We start from the raw sequence: 25,492 nt of genomic DNA, 5'->3' as shown, positions 1-25,492 counted from the left end.
TCTCCTTTTCTTGTCTTCCAACTGAGTTCTTCTCGTAACAATCGTATCATCACCTTCATAACCGAATTGCCAAAGTAATTTTTTTATGATCGGTTTTGAGTTTTTGTTATTTTTTGCTAAAGTCGATCAATCTTTATAACAATTGCCACCTTGAAACAAAATGACATCACTGTTCTCATGATTATAGTGTTACTATTGTGATATTATTTACCACTCAGGAGCCTATGTCGCAAGACCAATGAATATTTTCCAATCTGAAACTACCTCAAGAAGTATAACATTAACCTGGGATATTACCGTATGTGATGAAACAGACCTCGCGAATTATGATGAATATGTTTACCGGCTGGTACGAAGTGATGAAGAAGTTGCTGCATCTGGAATAGTGTCTGGTAAAATGGTGACCATCAATGATCTTGCACCTTGTACGAGGTATACACGGTATTCTGTATAATATTGACACTTAAGCTTTTGTTCTTATTGTTGATTACTTACCTAGCTTTCATCTGGAGTCAACTCGCTTGAGATTTTTTGTTGATTGAGAGGTTGGTTCCTATTGAAGACATACTACGGTGATATAAAACCTGGTCAAATCGTTCATAAGTTGTTCTAAAACCTATAATTATATATTGGGTTTGCTGTATTTTGTCGTTGTCAATGACAGTCATTTACTTTTATCTTTTCAGCTATAACTTTGGTGTTGCTGTTGCTAGCATGAATGATACTGAACTTTACACATCAATCGAGGTCCAGACAAGCAATTCCGTGGGTAAGTACGTGTGATCATGGTAAATAGAGTATTTCGCACGTTATGGCGGGTCCTTACCTTACTACTCAATTCACCTCATCTCATATTATTTCATTTTTTTGTCAATCTCATCTCACCATGTCGGTACCTTAGCTTTCCTTTTGCAAGGTACAACTCGTTATGTTCAGGCCAACCTTCGACTAACCTCGTCAATCTATCTCCAGAAGAAGGCTTTCTAACACTCTTTTTCAATAATTGCCCTTTTTTCTATCTGTCTTGTCGGTTGTATTGCGTAAATGATTAAAGCAACTTTACCTGTGAGTTTGTGGCAGATGAACAAGTTATGACGAGTAAACATGGTAAATTGCGGATCTGTACAGATACGCAATACCAATGCTTCACTAACGTCAAATCATGAGTATTCTAATGCATACTTGATAACGTAATGTTGTTGCTCTTACACCACCAGTTCCAGATGCTGTCACAACCTTAATGTTTGATAAAACTCTGTCGCAGTTAACTTGGGATCCAGCAAATGCTTTATGTACACCAACAGCTTACTTAATAGAAATCAAACCATTACTCGTGGATATGTGCATGGCATTGTTTACTGATAATATTACGTCTGTAGAGGTAGCCCAGAATTCAGTGAAGTTGAGCAATTTGTATCCAGAAGGTGTCCTCCCATTCTCAACGTTTGTGGTTAATGTAACTGCGAGAAATTACTTAGGAGACTCAGATGCGATGACTATTATGGTGGAGTCAAATGAAGTTGGTAGGTATCAATAAGTCTGGTTGCGTTTTTATTACGGTAGATAGATATGAAGAAGAAAGTAAAATATGACCGTTCTGTTCTATGATCGGAAGGCCGTTTTTATATGTGTACTAAAATAACTTAATTGCCCAGGCAAAATTGTCTACCCTAATTGCATAAAAAATAGCGTTCAATACCAGTCCGATGAATTGCATTCTCGTACCCAAACAAAAGTATAATATTACTCTCGTGTTCTTTCTCCTGAAATCTACAGCACCTCTGGGTACTCCAACCAATATATCAGCCACGGCGTCGAATGGTTCACACATTTTATTGTCATGGAACGAAGTCCCATGCGGCTCTCGTGGCGGTATTATCACAGAATACGCATATGAAGCAAGAAATAGTTTCGACATCATTGTATCGAGCGGGAGAAGTAGTGAGACATCTGTTGGCATTGGAGATCTACAGGAGTGTAGTGTCTACACGTTTAGTATTGCAGCTATCAATGCTAAAGGAACCGGACCATTTGTAAGCTTGCAGGCATCAACAGTTTCTGCCACAGGTAGGCATAATAAACAAAAATAGATGTAACGTCCAAGAATTGTATTGTCTCGTCCAATATCCGTCATTAATAAAGCACATGGTGTCTTGCGTCAGTATACGTAGTCATTATTATTATATTTTTAATATTTTTACATTGTTGTATTATAATAATATCATTATATTTTATTAAACCCTTTGACATGTCTGACAAGATCTGTCCAATGAAACATTTCTCGTTATATAACGTATCTGTGTGCTTTTCATATCAGCACCACAACCAGTGAGAGACCTTAGTTACGAAAGCCTCCAGGGAGTCCTGGAATGGAGTGCTACCTTCGACCCGGACTCATGTCCACCTACTAGCTACTATTTACAGTACCAACGAATGGGAAGTCTTGAAGATTGCATGCCTGAGGAGATTGATGGTGAAGTTGTAGACTTGGTGGTTAATACTAATAATGCGTCACTTCTGCAATTGAGTTCATTTTCATCTTACATTGCCAATGTTTCTGCAAGAAATGATGGTGGGGATTCGGAACCTATGAGTATAGTCTTTGAAACAGCTGAAGAGGGTTTGTATTTGCATATTAAAACAACCGCATTATAAATAGTGCGTTAAGTGTTCCTATAAATCTAAAATACTCGCAAGGTTATGGCCAATCTGGAGTGATCTAGGAACGGTACTACATATTAGTGATGTGTTTGGTACACTTAGCACATTTTAAAATGGATTATTTTGCAGAAGTCACAACTTCTGACAAATAAAATTCACTCACTGAAGTAATTGAAGTGTGGATATAACGTAACACTTTAAAGAGTCGCCAAGAAATGCAAAATCGAATAAATCGGTCCAGAGTCAAATAAAATCTGCTCTTGTTTGCAGAACCAACGTTGTGTTTGAAATCGTCTCTGAGAAATTGACTTGGTAGATATTTCTCTTGTATTATCTTCAAAATAATCGACAGTGACCGCTCAAAATTGATTTGTCCGTCGAGCAAAGGTGTGTATAGGTCAATAATGAGTTGAAATGTAATAAAACTGTTTATTCAATTTCTACTCAACTCTGTATAGGTCCGTCTGAAATACCGTTAAATCTGACTTACGAATCTACATCTACAACAAGTCTTACCTTCAGCTGGGGTAAAGTACCGTGTGGCCACAGAAACGGCGTCATACTTGGGTACATTTTTCTTTTCTATCCTGTCGGAGGGTCTGAAAGAGATCGTGTCAGACGTGAAACCACAAATACAACGGCTACATTTGATGAGCTCAACCCGTGCGTTGAATATGTCTTTGGAGTGATTGCCTTAAACTCGGCATCTAGGGGTCCTTCTACGACCATCAGTGTAAATTCGGAAGGTGTGTTAACAATATCTACTTATGAATATGATCTAAACCCCTGTAGAGTCCGTTAGGAAATGTAGTGACATTAAGAATAGTAGTTGCGCTGCGATGAATTTATATATTTGTTTTGTTTTTATCCTTTTAGCATTGGTGACAAACATAGCGTATAACGAAGCTAGTTCTACTATTTCATGGGACGTCTCGTCGGATACATCATGCGCACCAACTGGTTACCTAATGGAGTTCAGATTAAGTGTACAAGACATGTGCATGACCCTTCCGGATAGTAAATGGCAGCAGTTGGAATTGCCGGCAGACACACAGTTTGTAATTTTGCCGCGTAGTTTGGAACCAAACAATGAGTATATTCTGCGGATAACTCCTTTAACGGAGGAAGGAATGTTACCACCGACAACAACATCCATTCAATCCGGAGAGTCGAGTAAGATATTATTATAATCATTGCAGTTTTAAGTATCACGGTTTACCGAATTTGAAATAAATTCAAAACATACCTCGAGTTTGGAACCAAACTCTTACTATTAAGATGTCTTGCTATAAAGGTATAAATTGAGGGAGATTCAATGCAAGTACAACCGCAATTGGGAATGGAATCCAAAATGGATTTACTGAGTCCAACTCTCAACATTATGTTAAGATTGCGGCTAATATTCGTAGCCAACCTCAGTGATGAGAAAATTCTATTTGTAAACTTTCTAAGAGAAACCGCTATCAAAATTACCCTAAAATGTTCTTCTTATTGATTATTTAACCTTTATCTTACTGAGGTATATATCTTTTGGTTACACACTTTACTAAGGACATTCCCTTTTGGATTTCTGTATACTAAACCTCTTGTTCTATTTGGAACCAATGGATAGCTGTGGGTTTCCTCTATCCAGTGATGCCAACTTAATTCTACTTGTAATGTTATAACGTAAGTGCTCGCGCCCTCGAAAAATAGGGAAATCCTATCTTCTATTTTTTTCCAATGGATTTTTGCATGGAAAATCACCAATGTAAAATCAAAATATGAAGTTTGAACTCAATTTTAACTCACTTTAATTTTGTAACAGCATACGTCTCCGACAGTCAACAATCTTTCGGGAATGAGCATGATAAACAAGCAAACAAACAAAAAACAAACAAGAACATGTGTACGACAAATAAAGCTAAATAACAGACTATCTTGGCAGGATTAGTTACACGAACCCGTTAGTTTGTCTCAACAGTTCATTTCAAACTCCTGCTGTTATAACAATTTTTATTGTTGTGTTTTATAGGACCTACGGGAAGGCCACGTGCCGTCACATTTGCCTTCAATGAAAACAGTGTCACTTTCTCATGGAGTCGACTACGCTGTGGCGATCGACGAGGTCTTATCACTGCGTATGAATATATGTTGCTCGTAGGAGGACGTGAAGGAGAAGTTGTAGCCTCAGGAATGACAAATGACACTCACGTGACCATTGACAACTTTGACATATGTATTAATAACCTGTTTAAAGTGCGCGCCAAGAACTCTGCTGGTTCGGGCCCTGACGCCAATAAACCAATAGTTGCTGATGTCACAAGTAAAGGTACATGTGCACTGAATATTATTTGTTATTATTTGTTGAAATGGTTGTATAAAATAGCTAATGGCTCTTGAACCCACATCTCATATGCACAGTTTATCCCTTACATACCCTGTGTCTTTAATAGCTAATGAAGCCCACTAACCCTGTGGTTAAGAGGCTAGTAAATAATTCCAGATATATTATACCCTCGTTTGTATGCCCTTTTCTAATCCTGCCCCACATGACAAGGACTAAAAATAGCCCATCTAATCTTGTAATGAGACAGTGGATGCCGGGACATTCTTTAGCCTTTTTCATGTTTCCAGTTGGCTACTAACCATCACGTGATCATAATAATGCTTTACTGATTGGTGAGCAAGGTTATTACAATTATTGTTAAATTAGTGATAAGACCGCTGAGCATAGGAAAATACACTGGATATTTCACATAGCCGGTTTACTGCTCATGATGTCCCACTGTGTTAATGATGAGTTTATTAAGTATCTTATCAAGACTTTATCTGCAAGTTATAATTGAATATCGTAGTGATATTTGTTTCTAAGCTTATCTTGTTTGAAGGATAATACAAACGGCTGGTTCCTTTTGCATACTTTATATATTTATACTGGTTTGTGTATTTCATTTAAACAGTTCCAAACAAGATACAGACCCTGACAATCAACAATTCCGAGAACGCCACAAGAATATCGTGGAATTTTGAAACTACCGAAGCTGCACCTTGTGAACCCAAACGTTTTATTTTGAATATTCTGCTCACAAATATGGGCATGTGTTTACCCATCGCTGGTGTGGACGACTTGATCACCAGAATGACGATGGACTCTTACCTTGACTTGTTTACTCTTCAACCTTTCTCTTCATACAATGTTGTTGTGATAGCGAGAAACCAATATGGAGATTCGGTGGCAGAGTCTGTATCATTTGATACACCCATTGCAGGTTTGTGAAATGGGAAATAGCAAATGTTGTATGGCGTGTCTTTGAAAATAATCCGTTAAAAGATCATTTATCAATCATTTATCAAATAAATTGATTACCATGAAAAATAAAGCCTGATGTGTTCTTGCCAGTAGGATGCAATTATCTGGTAAACACAATTGCTCCTTTAAGGCAAATGAATATCCGCCAAAGTTCTGGGAATGGAATTGGTCGCACCTTATCAACACACATCTCAATATTACCCAAGATGCTTTACGAATCATTCTAAACTAATTCATGACTTGCCAAGATCATTTGCAACTATTTGAATGACATTCATTATCAATAGTAATCATGGTAATCTTGCAAAGAATGGTACATACATTTCTATGCTGATAAAAGCACATTAAGCAGGGACTGTGCATGCATTAAGACGTTACGAAAGATAAGATAGTAGATAGTTCCCTAAACCCCCCAAAATTGGTAAAATGACAGAGATCTACTTTGCTGAATATCATAGCCTGTCCCAAAATATTTGTATCCGGTCCATGTATCTAATTAATTCAAAAAGACACACAGTATTGGTATAACTTAACTGTTAATCCTACGTCGCAATCTTTTAGGCTATTGAAAAGTTATGTAGGTATCTTTATAATATTATGTGAATGTTAAATATCAAGATAACATGAAAACTGCCACATATATCATAATTCTATTAGCTTCTATTCATTCTAGGATCTACCAGGATGTATAATTTTATATCACCCGTAATGTTTATTACACATTCTCTGCTTATATCGTGCCTTTGTAGCTCCAACATCACCACCGCAAAATATTAGCATAGCAAACCGAACTACCTCAAGTCTGACGATATCATGGGACGAGATACCTTGCCAATTCATCGGCGGTGGCGTCTTCTATGGTTATGCTTTCCAACTATCAAGTGTGCGAGATAACAGGACAGTAACAGACATGACAAATGATACAGTGTTCGAGGTGGAGGAACTTGCAGAATGTACTAGATACAACGTCAGTGTTGCCGTCGTTACATCGGCTGGTGTAGGAGCTTATCGGGACATTATTGCTTCAACTGAAAGAAATGGTTTGTTGTTTTGTTTCCTGCTCTCTTGCTTTGTTTCTATTTTTTTCTATAAACTTTCTTCCTTTCTATCTGTTTCTTGAATACGTGGTTTCCAAGCAAATATTACAGGCACATTTTATCTGACATTTGCTTTCGGTTATGACAACAACAAAAAACGCCCACGCGTCCCGGCGGTGATGCTAATGTTTTGTAGAGACATTATAATTCTGCTTACTTTTGGGGAGTTCATCACCTGAGAAAACACTTGGTTTGTTAAACAAGAAAGCTCCTGAACTGAAATAGATACAATAATAATAAAGTTAAAACATCTATTCTTCAGGTCCTGGAGATATTGAAGTAATAACGCACAACACAAGCAACTCTCAACTGGAATGGTCGGTACCGGCAACAGGCTGCCCGGTCACGCATTATCTGGTCGAATCAAGCCTTATCAATTTAGACATGTGTTCAGCTGATTTTAATGATGATGGCACACAATCGGGAAGGAGACCAAGGAATCGTGTCTCACTCGAAAGTTTAGTTCCAAATTCACTGTATGTGTTTAATGTAACCGCAATAAATGACCGTGGGTCTTCAAGAACTACATCAATTACAGTCGAAACCCCCATCAGTGGTAAGTATGTGATATTGATTAACTAGTTTAAATAATTTTGTTTTAAGAATAGAATCGCAGTCTTTTGTATTTGAACGTGTTCTTAAATATTAAATGAAAAGGGGAGAAGCAGGATTCGAACCGGCGACCTCTGCTTTGCTTGACAAATGCTCTATCACCTAAAGCTATCCATCCAATTAAATTATGTTGCACACAGAATCGTAATGGTAAGATTACAACGTACAATGCATCGTATAACATAAGTGATCTGTCAGCTGATCTGTACGTACTTAGAAATACACAGCTGACTGAAACGTTTCAATCTTAAGCACCTAGGGCAGGACCATCTAACCTGACACTTGTAAACAGAGATGCAAACACTCTCCATTACTCCTGGGGCAGTGTCCCATGTGGATGGACAGGTGGTGGAATTTTGATGCATTACGCCTACAACTTGACAAGTGAAGATGGTATTATCATACGTGGAGAGACGACAGAAATGAATGTTGTCATAGATGGACTTCCAGGGTGTGAGCAATTCAGTTTTGAAGTTGCGGGTGTTACGACGGCAGGTGTTGGCCCGAGTAGTACATTATTGACCGAACCCGAACTACAGGGTAAGTATAAGAATGCTAATAATTACTGTCAATAATACTAGCATTACGTTACTGCTGTCTGTAACAAGTTTGCATTTTCACTTCACTTCTTGCGTTCCCCCGAGGGTTTCTACGTATCAATGAAGTGACACAACATTAACATAATGTTAAAGAGGCAAATAAAGAGGCAAAAGATGACCCAGATCAGTCAAGTTGTTTCATAGGACAGCTTTGTGCAGTCTTGTTACTCGCCAGAGGCATTTGGTGATGTGCTACAGGCAATGTATTATCGATTTAGTTGTAAAAGTCGGTGAAATATTACCTATTCTCTAAGGCACTTATATTTACTTGTAACTCAACCATTGTAGCAATAGCATTTCATAGCGACCGTCGGACATTCAGAAACTATCTAGTTTATGTTGCCATTGCAGACTCGAAGTGCAAGGTCGATTTCTGTCTGTCCCTTCGAGATAAATTTTAAGTGCTAGCACTATCCTTAAGCTTTAGGAAATCCAATGTGTACTGGGAATCTGCAAATGTAATTTTATACCTATACAACTACTTTTACCTGTTATTTAGAACCTGGAGACATTCAACCGATATTTTTCAACAAGGAAGATTCAAGAGTTTTCTGGTCTGAACCTACAACCGGATGTCCTGTGACGGAATACCTCATTGAATACACACTTCTCAACCTGGATATGTGTTCAACAGACCTGGATGATACATGGCAGAGAGTCACCACACCAGCTGTGTTTCTGCAATTCCCTAATCTAGTCCCTAATTCAGTGTATAGGGTGAATGTGACAGCGATTAATGTTGCTGGAGCTTCAGATCCTGCTTCAATAACAGTAATTACGCGTAATCAAGGTAAGACGTGAAAATAACCATCAATGCTTATGAAATTCACTCATGCATGTTTTAGCAGGTAAAACAAAGGACAACGTTATTTTACAAATTCTATTGGTGGGGTGGCGATATACCTGTACCATTGTAAGATGATTTGGTGACAAGTGCTCTACGAATATGTTGCAAACAAAATCGTAATGGTAAGATTACAACGTACAATGAATCACATAAGCTGACTGAAATGTTTCAATCTTAAGCACCCAGGGCAGGACCATCTAACCTGACACTTGTAAACAGAGATGCAAACACTCTCCATTACTCCTGGGGCAGTGTCCCATGTGGATGGACAGGTGGTGGAATTCTGATGCATTACGCCTACAACTTGACAAGTGAAGATGGTATTATCATACGTGGAGAGACGACAGAAATGAATGTTGTCATAGATGGACTTCCGGCGTGTGAGCAGTTCAGTTTTGAAGTTGCGGGTGTTACGACGGCAGGTGTTGGCCCGAGTAGTACATTATTGACCGAACTCGAACAACAGGGTAATTAAAGTATAAGAATGCTAATAATTGTTGTCAATAATACTACCATTACGTTACCGCTGTCTGAAACAAGTTTGCATTTTCACTTCACTTCTTGCGTTCCCCAGAGGGTTTCTACCTTTAAATTAAGTGACAACATAAACATAATGTCATAAGAGGCAAAAGATGACCCAGATCAGTCGAGTTGTTTCATAGGACATTTTTGTGCAGTCTTGTAACTCGTAGAAAGTAATCTTCATCAGAGGCATTTGGATGTCAAATATTGACAGTCTCATGGGATATGCTACAGGCAATGTATTATCGATTTAGCTGTAAACGTCTGTGAAATGTTACCTATTCTCTAAGGCACTTATATTTACTTGTAACTTAAGCATTGTAGCAATAACATTTCATGACATTCGGAAACTATCTAGTTTATGTTGCCAATTCTGACCAGAAGTGCAGGGTAGATTACTAGATTTCTGTCTGTCCCTTTTTTGGTGTTAGCACTATCCTTAAGCTTTAGGAAATCCAATGTGTACTGGGAATCTGCAATTGTAATTTAATACTTATACAACCATGTTTACCTGTTATTTATATAGAACCTGGAGACATTCAAACGATATTTTTCAACAAGGAAGACTCAAGAGTATTTTGGTCTGTACCTACGACAGGATGTCCTGTGACGGAATATGTCATTGAATACACACTTCTCAACCTGGACATGTGTTCAACAGACCTGGGTGATACATGGGAGCGAGTAACCACGTCCGTTGTGTTTCTGCAATTCCCTAATCTAATCCCTAATTCAGTGTATAGAGTGAATGTGTCAGCGATTAATAATGGTGGAGCTTCAGATCCTGTATCATTAACAGTAATTACGAGGAATGAAGGTAAGACTAATGAAATTAACTCATGTATGTTTTAGCAGGTAAAACAAATTCTATTAGGGGGTGGCGATACCATTGTAAGATGATTTGGTGCCAAGTATATGGTGTCACATATTAGCTATCTATGTTCTTGTTTTATTTTTAAGGAAAGGACATGTGCTTGGTTCTTAGAAGGGTTATATGACAGTTGCACTACCTTACGCAATATGTACTTATTTATTCCTTAATTTTCCCATCATTAATCTATTTTAGGTCCATCAGGTCGGCCAACTGGTATCAGTGTCTCCAGTAATTCCACAGACAGACTAACATTTTCATGGGAAGAGCCACCTTGCGGTACACGTGGTGATGTCATTGTAGGATATGACTATGTATTAAGCAATGATGGATCAGTTCTGACCTCTGATATGACGACTTCCAGAACTCTTATTCTTGATGGTCTTCAGCCGTGTACAGAATACAGTTTTAGTATTTCATCAAGATCAAGGGTTGGACAAGGGCCAGCTGCTGAGATCTCTGTCTGGACTGGTGCAGGAGGTATAACTATTTTGTTCTGTTTTTACGAAACGGTCAAGGTAAAGTAGACGAGTGGATATTCAAGATTGTGGATTATCTACGAAAGCTTTTTGCAGGGTATGTTGGTTTAATAAAGTACAGTATAATCGTGTAAAAAAATATATTTTGAAAAATATTGAGGGCGTCCTTCTCAGCAAATGTTATAATATGGCTTTGATGTTCTTCCTATGATAAATATTCATGTAAACACAATTGTAATTTACATTTTCAGGTAATGATACCGTTACCGATATAGCTTTTATCAGCTCAAATGGAACCTTAATGTGGAACGCACCAGTCATTGACTGCCCCGTGACCGGTTACCGCGTGTCCTATAAACTCATTAACTTTGACATGTGCGAACAAGAAGATGATAATCTTTGGATAACACAGGAAGAACAAGAACCAAATGCTGACTTAAGCCATTTGGCTCCAAATTCAGTTTATGCCGTGACTGTGGTTACGAGTATTAATGGATTGACAGACATGCAGGATGGAGTAATGTTGACAATAGAAACGGGAGAAATAGGTAACACTGTAATTTATTTTATTCATTCTGGGATATATCAGGGTGTATTGTTTTACATTATCCGTAACGTTTATTACACATTCTGTGCTTATATCGTGCCTTTGTAGCGCCAACATCACCACTGCAAAATATTTGACTAAAGTTTATTCAGCTTATATAAGGCGGAAATTATTCGGCTTTTGTTATTGCGAGCGTCAATAAAGTCCCTACTCACACTCGCATAAATTCACATATTAAGCGTGCGACGCACAACTAGCGTAAGTACTGCGCCCGACAGCGTGCACGCCATTCTATATCAATACACGGTGTTATGAGTCTTTTTTTCCCGCCTTTATAAGTCGAACAAACTGTAGCACACCGAACTACCTCAAGTCTGAAGATATCATGGGAAGAGATACAGATATCCAAGTCTCGAATCACTCACTGCAAATAGATAAATACATATTTTTTCACAAATGCTCAAACACTGTTCATACATGGTATTTACAGCGTGTTTCTCGATGACTTTGGATAATTCCATTTACGAATATTTTTCTTCCAGCTCCATCTACGCCACCCATTTCCGTCTCGTTTTCAAGTACCCCTAATAGCACTACTTTTTCATGGGATGAAGTACCATGTGGATATAGAGGTGGAGTAGTCAAAGGATACAGTTATGAATTACAGTCTGATGTCTGTATGGTGGAATACTTCACTGGTAATGTTACCGATGAAGAGGTCACCATAGATGGATTACGACCTGGAAATGAATATATGTTTCGAGTGTTGGCGTGGAATAATGTGGGGGCCAGTAACTTTACTGAATATACGATGGCGTCAACAGAACCAGGTGGTAAGTCAGCTATTTTGAGTTCATTTGTCAAGACCAAATGAAAAACTTGCGATTTCTGCTGACTGTTTCGCCCGCTGTTTCGCCAGAAACCTTCAGGCTTTCTTAAAGTGTTGATGTTATTGATCTATCTGCTTGGAGTGGGAAACTTGACCGGATGTTTTGACGCTGGAGATACCACTTCCAGGAAAATCAAAACATCAAAGTTCCCGCTCCAATCAATAACATCATCAACGATTTGAGGTTTCTGGCGAAAACTCAAAATAGCTGATTAATTAACAGACCTGATGAACCTCTTCAAAACAAAGACAGACAGACAAGTTAGAGGGAAAGAAAGACTGTGCAGAGACTCAATGAAAGACATAGATATGAGAGATGAGAAGAAGGTCGTGTGTATGAAATCTGAGATATGCTGAAACATTATTTTAAGTAATGGTGAGGCACATGCAATATATTCTTGCAAATCATAAATATTTCAAACAAATCTATTTATTTTACGGTCCATAGTTTTGCTGAGCTTAGATTCAATTCCATTTACTTAAAAATCTTTAACGAGCCAGTTCTGCTTGTCTTCTGTAACAGCACCAAGTGGACCACCCGTTGATGTCACTATAACAAGTATGTCAACACGGTCCCTAACAATGGAATGGAACCAGCCAAAATGTGAACACACAAATGGTAACATCACGCTCTATACATACAAAGTATTGAATCAGATCACCGGATCGGCCATTTTCATGAACACGTCAATTACATCGTGGACCATATTGGATTTGATACCATATACTGAGTACATCATAAGTGTGTCGGCATGGAATGCTGCAGGACAAGGGCCATTTAGTAATGGTACTAGGACAACGACTGACGAAGAAGGTATGATGGTAATAAATGGCCTTGTGTATATAATTGAACTTTTTTGAGGATCTGTAGTCATCAAATAACGAGCTCTTCTAGACCCGTTTTCTCACCTGGTGTAAGGAGTGCAGGGTAACCCATCAATGTTGGGATATATCAACATTTAATAACCCTTCATTCGGTTCTTTCCAACTGATTTAGCACCACTAGAGGTGCACAAACATCCAGAGGCTGACTTAGAAAATGGGCCCCTCGTCTCTATTCATGGTATCATTCGCAAGAGTTTAATTATGTCCAACGGTTAATCTTTAGATTTGACAACATGAAGTTCAAAATTATAATTTCTATAAACCTGAAGTCCGTCAGCAGCTATATTTCAAAACAAAATTGTCTATATTTTCCAGAACCTTCAGCTCCTGTAAACGTCTCATCGCCATTCTCTGGACTTGACTACATAACCGTGGAATGGTATGTTCCAGACCCACCAAATGGTATAATTACGAGTTATCTTGTAGAATACTGGGAGCTACGAAAACCTGCTAACAATAGGATGAATCAGACCGTAGTAAGGAATTCACAGATGATACAACACTCTATATATGACTTGGAAACGGATACCTCATATGGAATTAGAGTAAGTATTACGAATAAAGACGAGTTTAGATCTAAAAAGCGATAGACAATGTAACACAAAATTTGTCTCTCGTGCGTACACAATACGCAAACTCGTTTCTTCACCGCTTCAAAATATTAGACCTACCAAGCCTCTATTGAATGAGAACAGATACTCAACACAGGAATACATCTTTTATTCTGGAGTTTAATTTTACAAAGAGGGTTCCGCATTCAGATAATCGCTAATTTATGTTACGTTTATCAGCTCTACATGTCATTGAATATTTCACTCATATACAGGGTGTCCCAAAAAAAGAGGCCCCTCATTGCGCCCTCTTTTTCTCCTATTTCTGAAAAGTTGATTAAATATATTTTGGTATGTAAAGAAACCTTTAATCGTCAGCTTTAATAAACCAAAACAATTATTTCAATCGGCTCACAGCTTTTGAAGATATGCCCTTTTGAATAAAATTACCCGTTTTTCACTCTGTCCACGGATAGCAAACAGAGTGGTTGAGATGGCTCATGCTGTGGAGTGGCCTGCACGATCACCAGATCTCACACCACTTGATTTTTTTTCCAAGATCTTCGCAAACGTATTATTGAATGCATTTGCAAGTATCCGGCGCACAAGGATGGTACGCAACGCAATTGATGCAATGGGGACCAGGGCTGAAACCTGTATTCGTCAAGGAGGCAACCAGGTAGAGGGCAGAGCAGCACAGTAAACTCACTTCAGAAGAACCAAAGACAAACCAAACAGCCTTTTATGGCTACCTTTTATTCTAAAAAGAGAAATGACTTGTGTTGTAAAAAAACAACAAAGTAAGAAAGTAAGAAACATAGTAAAAGAAAAAGGCATAGATAACCAAGAAAAAATAAGTAATTGCAAGTAAAGCAAAAGAAGTCCGATTCGGCATCCATTCTACCCACAAATTAATGACACTATTAACAAAATCCATTGCCCATTAACCCACCAGTAGCCCATTCCATAAATAAAGTAAGTTATTTTATAGAGTTATCATTGAGGAATGTTTGATATTCATGCATGGCATGTGTACTCCTTTTCAATCTTTGAAGTAACCAAACCTTCTCCGTGGACAGAGTGAAAAACAGGTACATTTCTTTAAAAGAGCATATCTTCAAAAGTTGTTAGCCGATTGATATAATTATTTTGGTTTATTAAAGCTAACGACTCAAGGTTTCTTTACATACCAAAATATTTTTGATCAACTTTTCAGAAATAGGAGAAAAAGAGGGCGCAATGAGGCCCCTTTTTTGGGGACACCCTGTACAAATATCCTGTCCAGTTGTTAATTCAAGGAATTCCAGGTACTGGAAAATGTACCTTAAGAAGAACAAAATTAATGAGACAGCTCTATCTGCCTGCGTAACCATGGTAACATAATGGTATCGTTTCATATTCTGTTTTAGGTACGAGCAGAAACACGGATTGGTTATGGGCCATGGAGTAGGACAATTATAGCAAGCACCATAGGGGATGGTTAGTATCATAATGTATCTGCATTTTGGTACAATATTGCATGTGAAGTGATAAGACTGGTTGGATGGAACTTTTATAAAATACCTTACTTGTTATTTTGGTTCTTCAAATCATGCAATTGGTCAATTAATGCGATACATAATGTCACGAAATCTAAATCATTTCATTGTCTGTCGAAGCTTCACCTGCATCACCGTTAATCGTTGTCAAACACTGATGACACAAAATGTGTTTGATAATTTTCAAAAAAGCACTTTCTTCTCGATGTAATACAGAGCATACAGGTTTTACATTTTCAGTTATGTTGGAAATATATAAAACTTTCTACAGAGCGAAATAATTGAACTGAAATCATTAATCGGCGCTCACTGTTGTTTGATAGCATGTAGATTGTAGAACTGTATTCATGTTTAAGCAAAGTTGAGCACCGATGGCGCTATTTATTTCAAATCTTGTTTAAACACTTGTAAAATGGCATTAAAATAAAGTAACATATAGCAAGGAAATTGAATATAAAATATATGTAAATAGCGCCCTCAATTTGCACACAAACATATATTATTTTTATAGAATAAAAAGTACCGTAAAAGGCAGAAAAAGATGAAACTTTTGATAAAGAAAATCCAAATTAAAAATTAGCCAAGCAATATATCTGTATATTAGTGTAATATCTGTTGGTATTGTAAAGATCTAGAATGGGAAATTATATTATGTAATGTTTTGTAAAAAAATCATTAATAAATGATAACATCAAACAACCGTGCGCTCTTTATTGTATAACAATCAAAATAGTTCCTGGGCAACCAGAAAATCTAGAGGCTGAAGACATTAAGGAGAACTCAATCACTTTAACCTGGACTTCCGCCAACAGCACAAATAGCAAAGTGTTGGATTATACTGTAAGTGTATGCCTATCATTCTTGTTCGTTATTCGGTATCCAAAATGCAATCTTGAACGTTCAAGATTCAATCTGGGACGTCCAAAATTCTTTAGGATGTAATCTTGGAGGTCCACGAATTTCGCAGTAGACTTAAATCTACAAATCACACGGACAGAAACCACATACAGCTAATCCATTTACTCGTGCTTTGAGCCTATTGGCATATAGATGGCCATTAGAGACTCAAAACACACGTCCGTCCAAGAATGCATCATGAACGTTCACGATGCAATCTTGGATTTTCAAGGTTAGGCATATAATCACGCGTATAAGGTATGTTTTGAGCTTCTTGACTATCCATATTGTAGCCAAGAGGCTCAACCAATTGATACACTTTGAAGACGGCTGGCTTGGTCTGTTACATCCAAGACTGCATCTTGTACGTCCAAGATTGTATCTTATACGTCCACAATAATGTTGTACGGCAAAGATTGCATATTGTACTTCCAATACTGCATTTTGTACGGCCACGATTGCATCTTGTTCGTCCAAGGTTACGTTTTAATCTTGGCCATGCATAATTTAAAACTTACATTATCCAAACTGTATCAAAATGATTGGTAGCGATATGTTTTAACGTTTTATTGAAAAGATTGGCTCTTTTAAATGCAGCTTAGCATCCACCTTATACAATAACGATTTTTTTTCTCTCTTCTAAAAAGCTTACCTATTTGGCCATATGGAAACCATATGTATTCAAATTGATAGAGCCACTCACAAGAAATATACAGCCAGCTCCTAACACAACCCGTCACGAGTATATCGTGGACGATTTGGAACCATCTACAGGTTACGAATTCAGCGTATCAGCAAGAACCTCAGGTGGATCCGGCAAAGCAATCAGTACGGTGGTGTTTACGGACACCGCAACAGGTACGATAACAATTCTGAAATCATATTCCACATAGAATTAAAACCATTATTTAAATCAAATTGTGCCTCCTAAATACAACACAAACGAAGAATGTCGTGAACAAAACTTCTCATAAGATTAATAACAGAAATTCTCAATGATGAAGCCAAACACTATAAATGGTTCGAACATACAATGACTGAGTAGTGACATAAGTTTATCTGAAAAAATGTTGGATGGCTTTGCAAAGTAACAATGTATAATAACTATAATCGTATCAGATCCTTATCTTTACGTATAAACCCATTATAAATAAGAATATTTCATAAGTTCAATGACAGAGATTTGATCATACGAGTATATGTTTGAACAAAATGTACATCTATAACCATTCTTTGAATCATGAAACAGATATTGATGTTCCTGGTGATGTGAGCATTGATTTTTCCAAAATGACTGCGACAACCGTTCCAATCAATTTTACGCCTGGAAGATCTAAATACATCAGGTAAAACAATACAAATTATCGTTGTGTTTTTAACGAGTTGATCAAAGTAATACATGAAAAAAAATCTAAATTTGAATGTTGCTTCTTGATTTGAACAAGAAATACATCAATATATAAATTATGGGCCAATCACTACAATAATAATAAAACAAACTAAGATCATCCTTGTGTGAGGTACACTGAATTGAAGTAATTTAAAGATGTAATAAAACTATAACTAAAGCATATTCATTACTAACAATCTGACACTAAAACCTAACAATACACACACCCCTACTCATGTGATGCGATCAAGCAAAATTAGTCGGAACTCGGATATATTGATTTTGAGATATAGCCAAACAAAGGAAATAATTATTTTTGAAACTCTTTGATTGCTCATATTTTTGGGACTGGTTGTTCAATTTCAATGGAGTTTTCTGTAAAATCCAGATTTGTAAATGCTTTTTACTATCCTATAAAAAACTGAAAATTTAATATTTCCGAGTTTCGACTGATTTTGGTTAATCGCATCACAAATTCTGATAACGTTTAATTTCAGTTCATATTTTGTTGGCGTTCGTAAAATAATAGACATCAGTAAACGTGACTCCAATACGGATATAATGAGTTACAAGGATAACCAAGATAACTATGTGGCAGCAGAAATAACCAGATCTGATGAACCCCAAACCTTTATTGTTGGCGACAATAAAACTTACGTAGACTTCTATAATGCACCTCTAACGACTGATGTTATGTACGCGATAAGTGTGGGATCAGTAACACGCACACCCAATGTAAGTTAATAGCACTTTTAATCACTAACTTACCTTCGGATACTTTGAAAATCATATATTTTATGGGTAATCAGGAAAGTTGTTTTCAGGAAGCATATATTTGTCAAAGGTGTGTTGTAAATGGTATGCTTATTTTGCATTTTCTGCTTAATATTACCAATTGGAAGCAAACGAAGCGTACAATTATGACTTGTGTACTTTGTTTACTTTTGCTGTTGTTTGTACTTATTTATTGTATAAACTGTTTATGTGTGATTTGTTAACAGAGTTTATACGTTGTTTGGGGATCACCTTTAGAAGCAACAGGTTTGTAATTGTTTCTCATTTTGTTGCTTAAACAATACACGTAGAACCATCGGCTGTATTCAGTTCAATCAATTCAATTGCAAAATTATTATAACACACCTGCTAATATGACTGGTGAGCAAGTTTGCTCTGTGCTCCAAAAGATTGGAACGAATCATAACCAAAAAATGAACGCTATAACATCAGGAACTCTACAAATGTTGCTGTGTATTTTCACTTTTTTTAATAGTGACATTTTACAGTGTACTTCGGTTATATATATAAATGCGCTTTTATAAATGCGCACGTGACCATCTCCGCGCTGCCATAACAGCTTATAGACAGTAAGTCTCGAAGTGACCTTCTACATATCGAGTGGTCTTTCTGCAAAGACGGAACAACTGTGCAGCAAAATTGTCTATTTTGTTCAACTTTGTGATTATATTGTAAACGTTTCCGTCGTTGAATATTTTCCCCGTCGTCAAATACTTTCAAAATGTTGTTTTTGATAACATATTACAAATTCGGAATTGCAAAATGTGTAATAATTTTGCAATTCAATTAATACTTAAATTTGATGATATTTATTTACAGAGTTCCTATCCCTTTCTGTATAGTGGTCAATACATGAGGATTTGGTCACGCTTGCTGGTCTTGGTATGTCGTGCCCATGGGTCACGTGCGCATTTATAAAAGCGCATTTATAGATATAACTGAAATACATTGTTTTACCGCAACATTATGTATAACCATTAGGATTAATATTTAAGTCGTTATTTCGTATCAATCTCACTTTACAATATATTTTAACAATGCTTAACCGAAATTTTCTTATTTCTTTGTAAATCTTTCTTACTCAGAATCGTTATTTTGTTTTGTACAGGTTCTATTTTACTGTGTTATAATTGAAGTTCACAAGCTTAAGGGAAGGGGTATGAACGTTTGGACAGTATTTATTGTGTGACATTAGAGCACATCAGACATATCGAATTGCATTCTGAATACGAAGAATGTCCTTCTGATATCAAATAATTTTGATTTTTGAAATTCACACTTTTAACAGTACTTGAAGTAAACTTTATAAATCTGATGATTTATATTTAAAGTGTATGTAGGTGGGATGAAAAGCCGACGATCAATTAAAATTTTGACCTTTCGTATTGAAGATATGGATTTTTTTCCCTAACACCAAAAAAAAAAGGTCTTTTTGGAAAAAAATCCATATCTTCCTCCCAGCTACATACACTTTAAGAATATATCATTTGATTTATAAAATTTATTTCGAGGACTGTTATATATCAAAAATTTGAAAAATATCAAATTTTAATAATTTGTCATAAAATTTGTATTATATCGTGAATTTCAAAAATGAAAATTATTTGATATCAGAAAGACATGCTTCGTATTCAGAATGCAATTCGATACGTCTGAGGTGCTCTCATGTCCCACAAAAAATACTGTCGAAACGCCATAAACGCTCATTCTAGATCCCTTAAATGCAAGATTAAATTTTGCTCAATTAAATAATTAATTCCCATTCTGGTACCAGGTTTAGGGAACTATACGTTTTATGCTATAATAGCCTTCCAAGATTTATGTGTAGAAGGTCACTCTCTACATACATCAGGGAACATGAACATCAAGGGAACTAAAATGTTGTAAAAATCAGAATGACATGTGAAAACAGACATTCTAAAACAGATATACTCTGCCTGGAATTGGAATTGGATAATACACTGGATGGCGTCGTAACACACGTGGATTGCACGATGTTGTCTTTGCTACTTCTATGGACTGTGTTTCAATAAAAATTGTGTAAAAGAGTATTCATTTGAATGCATGAATTTGAAGCCAATCAAATGTCGCATGCACTTTCAATGTCATACTGACAGTATTATTTTATTCCATATTGGGTTATACTGAAACAAGAAATAACAATTATATATTGCTGACGTAACTTGCATGAAAGATAGAAAAAGAAATATTTATAAAAATGGAGAAAAACACTGGTCTGCTTTTATTGTCACTTTTGTCGTGTCAAACTCCCAGTTTATTGTTATTAATATAAACATACCATTATGGCCATAGGAAGCTAGAACGATTTTTGTTTATACTTGGCCTGTAATGGAGTCCTAAATAATGAAAACTATTTAGAGTTTATTAAATGCCTTTGTTGTTATAGGTGATGCTACAAATGCTATAAAATATTGGACTGGTGTTTAGTCGTTTTCAGAATGCAATTCGATACGTCTAAGGTGCTCTCATGTCCCACAAAAAATACTGTCGAAACGCCATAAACGCTCATTCTAGATCCCTTAAATGCAAGATTAAATTTTGCTCAGAGGCAACATCAACACAATTTGTGTAAGATTTAATCTATTCATTATCATTAACGTTTTATACGTGTTTTTACTTGTTTTGTACAGCTGGTATGGCATCAAGGAGCAAATTACAATCCGACGCAGGTTTCCCAATTATACCAGTCATCCTAGTAATCGCTGTCATCATAACTATTGTGTTTGTCGTTCTTGTGATAGTGTTCATTCGAAAGAGGTTGGTATTAAAAAACTACGTGGACATCCACCGGCGGACATCCGACAAATTCTTATATCAAAATGTATAAAATATATTAATGTATTTAAAAACGATCTGGACGTCATATACTACAAACACTGCTACAATCCTGTTAATCCTGTGTGGGATTTTAAGGTGGTACTACACCCCTTGATAAATTTGTGACTATTTTTGCATTTTTCTCAACAAATGGTAACACACTGGTAACAAAAGTTATGTATATTATAGGGGCAAAAAATCCAGTTACTACACTGGAATTTTAGTGTCTCAAGACAAGCGGTATGTTATTTATGATAAGAAAAGAGGTACTGCTAAAATGTACCTCATTTCTTAACATGTATAATGAACCACTAGTCTTGAATCACTGAAATTTCAGTGAAGTAATTGGATTTCTTGCCCCTATAATATGACTTTTGTTACCAGTGTGTAGTCATTTTTTGAGAAAAATGCCAAATTAGTCACAAAATGTATAAGGGGGTGTAGTACCACCTTAAGTCAATTATTTTGCCAATTGCTAGAGCATTATACCCAATCCTAATTAGAAAAAAATTAGTTTGGCTGAGTTTCATTTACACAGAAACTCAGCTATGGGCGTGTACAATGATAAATTAATGGTTACCAATTATTCTTTTTCGTTTCTCTGTTTACAGGTCTAAGAGCGGAGAACACAAGCCAGTTTTCGAGGCTAAGAATGGTGAACAAGACCAAGATGCTTATCATCCTAATCCAACTTTCAATGTAGACGATGACATCGCACTTCATCATGAAAACCCAGTGTTTACTCATGATGATGTAGAAATATCCAAAGATGGTAAGCGCTAAATGATTTCTTGTTTCGATGATAAGATAAGATAAGATAAGATAAGATAAGATAAGATAAGATAAGATAAGATAAGATAAGATTAAGATAAGATAAGATAAGATAAGATAAGACTAGGTAAGATAAGATAGCATAGGATAGCATAAGACGAAATGATAAGATAAGGTAACATAAATTCCATGAAATAAATATCAAATAAACAAACCATAATAATGGATGTGATGCATTTATGGCAAGATCCTGAGAAATGCTACATCCCCTTTACAAATTATACAAATGCACTGAACATATACATAAAAGAACAATCAAATCAGTAAAACACTAAGATAGGAAGATTGACGAAAGAGAGGAAAAAGTCTAAAAAGAGTATTATACAGAGGACAAGAAAATAAAATATTTTTTTACCATATTATTTTTGCTTTGAAAATATTTACTCTTAATTCATTTTTGTATTATTTGTGTTGAATAAACCAGACACAGGAATGGAAAACCCGGAGGTTTTAGAAGAAAGCAACAAACCGAAGCCTTCCGATGTACTAGATGACATGAGCTCTATAGAATCAATATCGTCTTGGCCGTCATATAACGTTGATGGATCACAAGAAGATTTGCAACTATCGGAAGGGAACAAAGGCTTATCTACGAATGGTGACAAAATACCGCTATCAACTGAATCACCCGATGCGATGAAGCCTCTCTCAGTTGAAGCAGATATTCATCATCACATTGTAAATGAGGATGAAATGACAACAGTAAATGGCGAAGCGAATAATGAAATTACTGGGGACATAGAACATAGGGAACAAGAAAATCCAAACAAGAAACGCAAAGATCCCGAATATCTCGACAAGCATCGGGAAAAGGATACTGAAGATCAAACAAGTCTTGTTGAAAACCTTGAGGATGAAACTGGTCTTGATGGGAATCCTAAGGAAGATGATCGTAACGATACAGATACAAATCCATCGGATGAGCCACAGGTTAAAGATGTGACGGAAGTTACTTATATTCAAGATGTTGCCTTTTCTGTTTAGCGACACAGAACGAAAGCGGTGAATGCTGACCGAAGTTAAAAGAATTTGGAGAAGAACAAAATAACTACGTACTCGAAGATTTATGTAATGTTACAAACAATTTTGTCTATGTTCGTTTTATTATTTACTCATGACATATCATTTGGTAAGAGGCACGGGGCAAAAAAAAAAGAAGGATTATCATGCCCTTTATTATGTAAATAATTAATTCCCATTCTGGTACCAGGTTTAGGGAACTATACGTTTTATGCTATAATAGCCTTCCAAGATTTATGTGTAGAAGGTCACTCTCTACATACATCAGGGAACATGAACATCAAGGGAACTAAAATGTTGTAAAAATCAGAATGACATGTGAAAACAGACATTCTAAAACAGATATACTCTGCCTGGAATTGGAATTGGATAATACACTGGATGGCGTCGTAACACACGTGGATTGCACGATGTTGTCTTTGCTACTTCTATGGACTGTGTTTCAATAAAAATTGTGTAAAAGAGTATTCATTTGAATGCATGAATTTGAAGCCAATCAAATGTCGCATGCACTTTCAATGTCATACTGACAGTATTATTTTATTCCATATTGGGTTATACTGAAACAAGAAATAACAATTATATATTGCTGACGTAACTTGCATGAAAGATAGAAAAGAAATATTTATAAAAATGGAAAAACACTGGTCTGCTTTTATTGTCACTTTTGTCGTGTCAAACTCCCAGTTTATTGTTATTAATATAAACATACCATTATGGCCATAGGAAGCTAGAACGATTTTTGTTTATACTTGGCCTGTAATGGAGTCCTAAATAATGAAAACTATTTAGAGTTTATTAAATGCCTTTGTTGTTATAGGTGATGCTACAAATGCTATAAAATATTGGACTGGTGTTTAGTCGTTTATTGTCGACAGTCACGTTTCAGCTATCATTCGGTTGAGGAGTTGCCGTTATTCATTGCGAACGCTATGAATGAACACTTTGGCCCAGGAGTTCATCATAATTAAAACCTATTACGTTTCGCCAAATGTATTCTAACAGATTTGCTTAGTGCAGATGAACTGGCAACCTCTCAGGATATAAGTGAGCGATATACTTCTTCTCGATCTCTGATAAACATATTCTTTAAGCGCAGCCTAAGCTGCTGAACCAGGAACCTTCGAGATATCTGACACATCTCTTATGACTTTCATTTTACAACGATCCGATATTGAATCATTCTCTTGAGTCGCCAAAACTGCAAGGGAAAATTGGACAGATTATATCTTTGTGGTTAACTTCAGTATTTGATTGACGACTCCCTGTTGCTTGATAGACCTATAGTGAGACATGGAATAAATTACGAAAAGCTTTGTTATTTTATTATTTAATAAGCTGTGTTGCCATACATTTGAACTAACCCAATATTTCTCATGATGGCAGATCATCATCCCTACTGTAATGTCAACAATACTTACGTTTTACAAGAGTTCGAACTCATCACCTGGCTTCGCACTGACATTGACACAATTTTATCACTGTATATTCGACCCGCTTTGGCAATCTTTGGTCTGATAGTAAATATGGCATTCTTATTTGTGCTTTTTCGCGTTCATAGCATGCGTACCGTCACCAACTTTTACCTAGCCAATCTGGCGATCGCAGATGCCCTTTTTCTCATTACCAATTCATGGCATTTCATCTGGCAGTACCTCTCTTCTGCTGTATATAAGGGTATCATCCATGGGTCTTACATCGTTTGTACATACTTACAAAGGTCTGTAGTATTCGTGATATATATGGACTACTTTGCATCCGTTAACTTTATTTCGGCAGTTACTACCGAACGCTACCTTGCATTGTGTTACCCCTTACGACATCGAATTTGGAGCACAAAAACACGTACGGTGACGGTCATTTGCATTTGTTGGATCTCAGCATTTTTATTTGCTTGTCCGGAATTAGTGCGAGAGTATAAACTCACTTCGTCCTGTATTGCATATGCCGATACGGGTTCAGATAAAGGACTCACAATTTTGCTCGTGAAATATTGTGAAATAGGTTGTCCTTTGTGCGGATCCATAATTATATTTGCTGACTTACTGCAATTTTTTGTTGCTTTGGTCTCTAACGTCATCATGTATATCTTTATAATCAGGGCATTAGACAAGAAAGAGAACAAAATAGAGGCAAATACAGTTACAAATTCAAATCGCCTGAAAGCAAAAAAGGGCAGTTGTGCGCATGGTCACAATTAACGGCATCCTATTTTTTGTGCTTCTCGGAACTCGCAAATTTCAGCGTCTTATTACACTAATCTCTTATTTCGAAAACATATCTAGGCCTATTCCGGGTTCTATTCTTACAGCAAAGGCCTCGAATGTCGTA

The 25,492-nt window shown here is 36.5% G+C and overlaps 1 protein-coding gene across 1 annotated transcript; it reads left to right on the top strand.

Moving 5' to 3' along the window:
* Positions 1-690: 690 nt before the first annotated feature.
* On the top strand, positions 691-23,125 carry LOC140168273 (protein sidekick-2-like). The gene is made up of 28 exons (XM_072191630.1): positions 691-769; positions 1,218-1,523; positions 1,777-2,067; positions 2,318-2,620; positions 3,120-3,407; positions 3,538-3,834; positions 4,676-4,972; positions 5,604-5,912; positions 6,703-6,993; positions 7,313-7,606; positions 7,915-8,202; positions 8,761-9,051; positions 9,288-9,575; positions 10,157-10,447; positions 10,697-10,981; positions 11,232-11,528; positions 12,070-12,360; positions 12,940-13,230; positions 13,617-13,846; positions 15,262-15,331; positions 16,124-16,230; positions 16,935-17,145; positions 17,537-17,633; positions 18,175-18,412; positions 18,679-18,718; positions 21,124-21,250; positions 21,922-22,082; positions 22,566-23,125. The coding sequence occupies exons 1-28, from the start codon at positions 715-717 to the stop codon at positions 23,123-23,125; spliced, it is 6,894 nt and encodes a 2,297-aa protein (XP_072047731.1). The 5' UTR covers positions 691-714.
* Positions 23,126-25,492: the final 2,367 nt, after the last annotated feature.

Source organism: Amphiura filiformis, chromosome 1 (genome assembly GCF_039555335.1).
Source record: "Amphiura filiformis chromosome 1, Afil_fr2py, whole genome shotgun sequence".
Classification (NCBI taxonomy): Eukaryota; Metazoa; Echinodermata; class Ophiuroidea; order Amphilepidida; family Amphiuridae; genus Amphiura; species Amphiura filiformis.
This window is presented reverse-complemented; position numbering and strand designations above follow the sequence as displayed.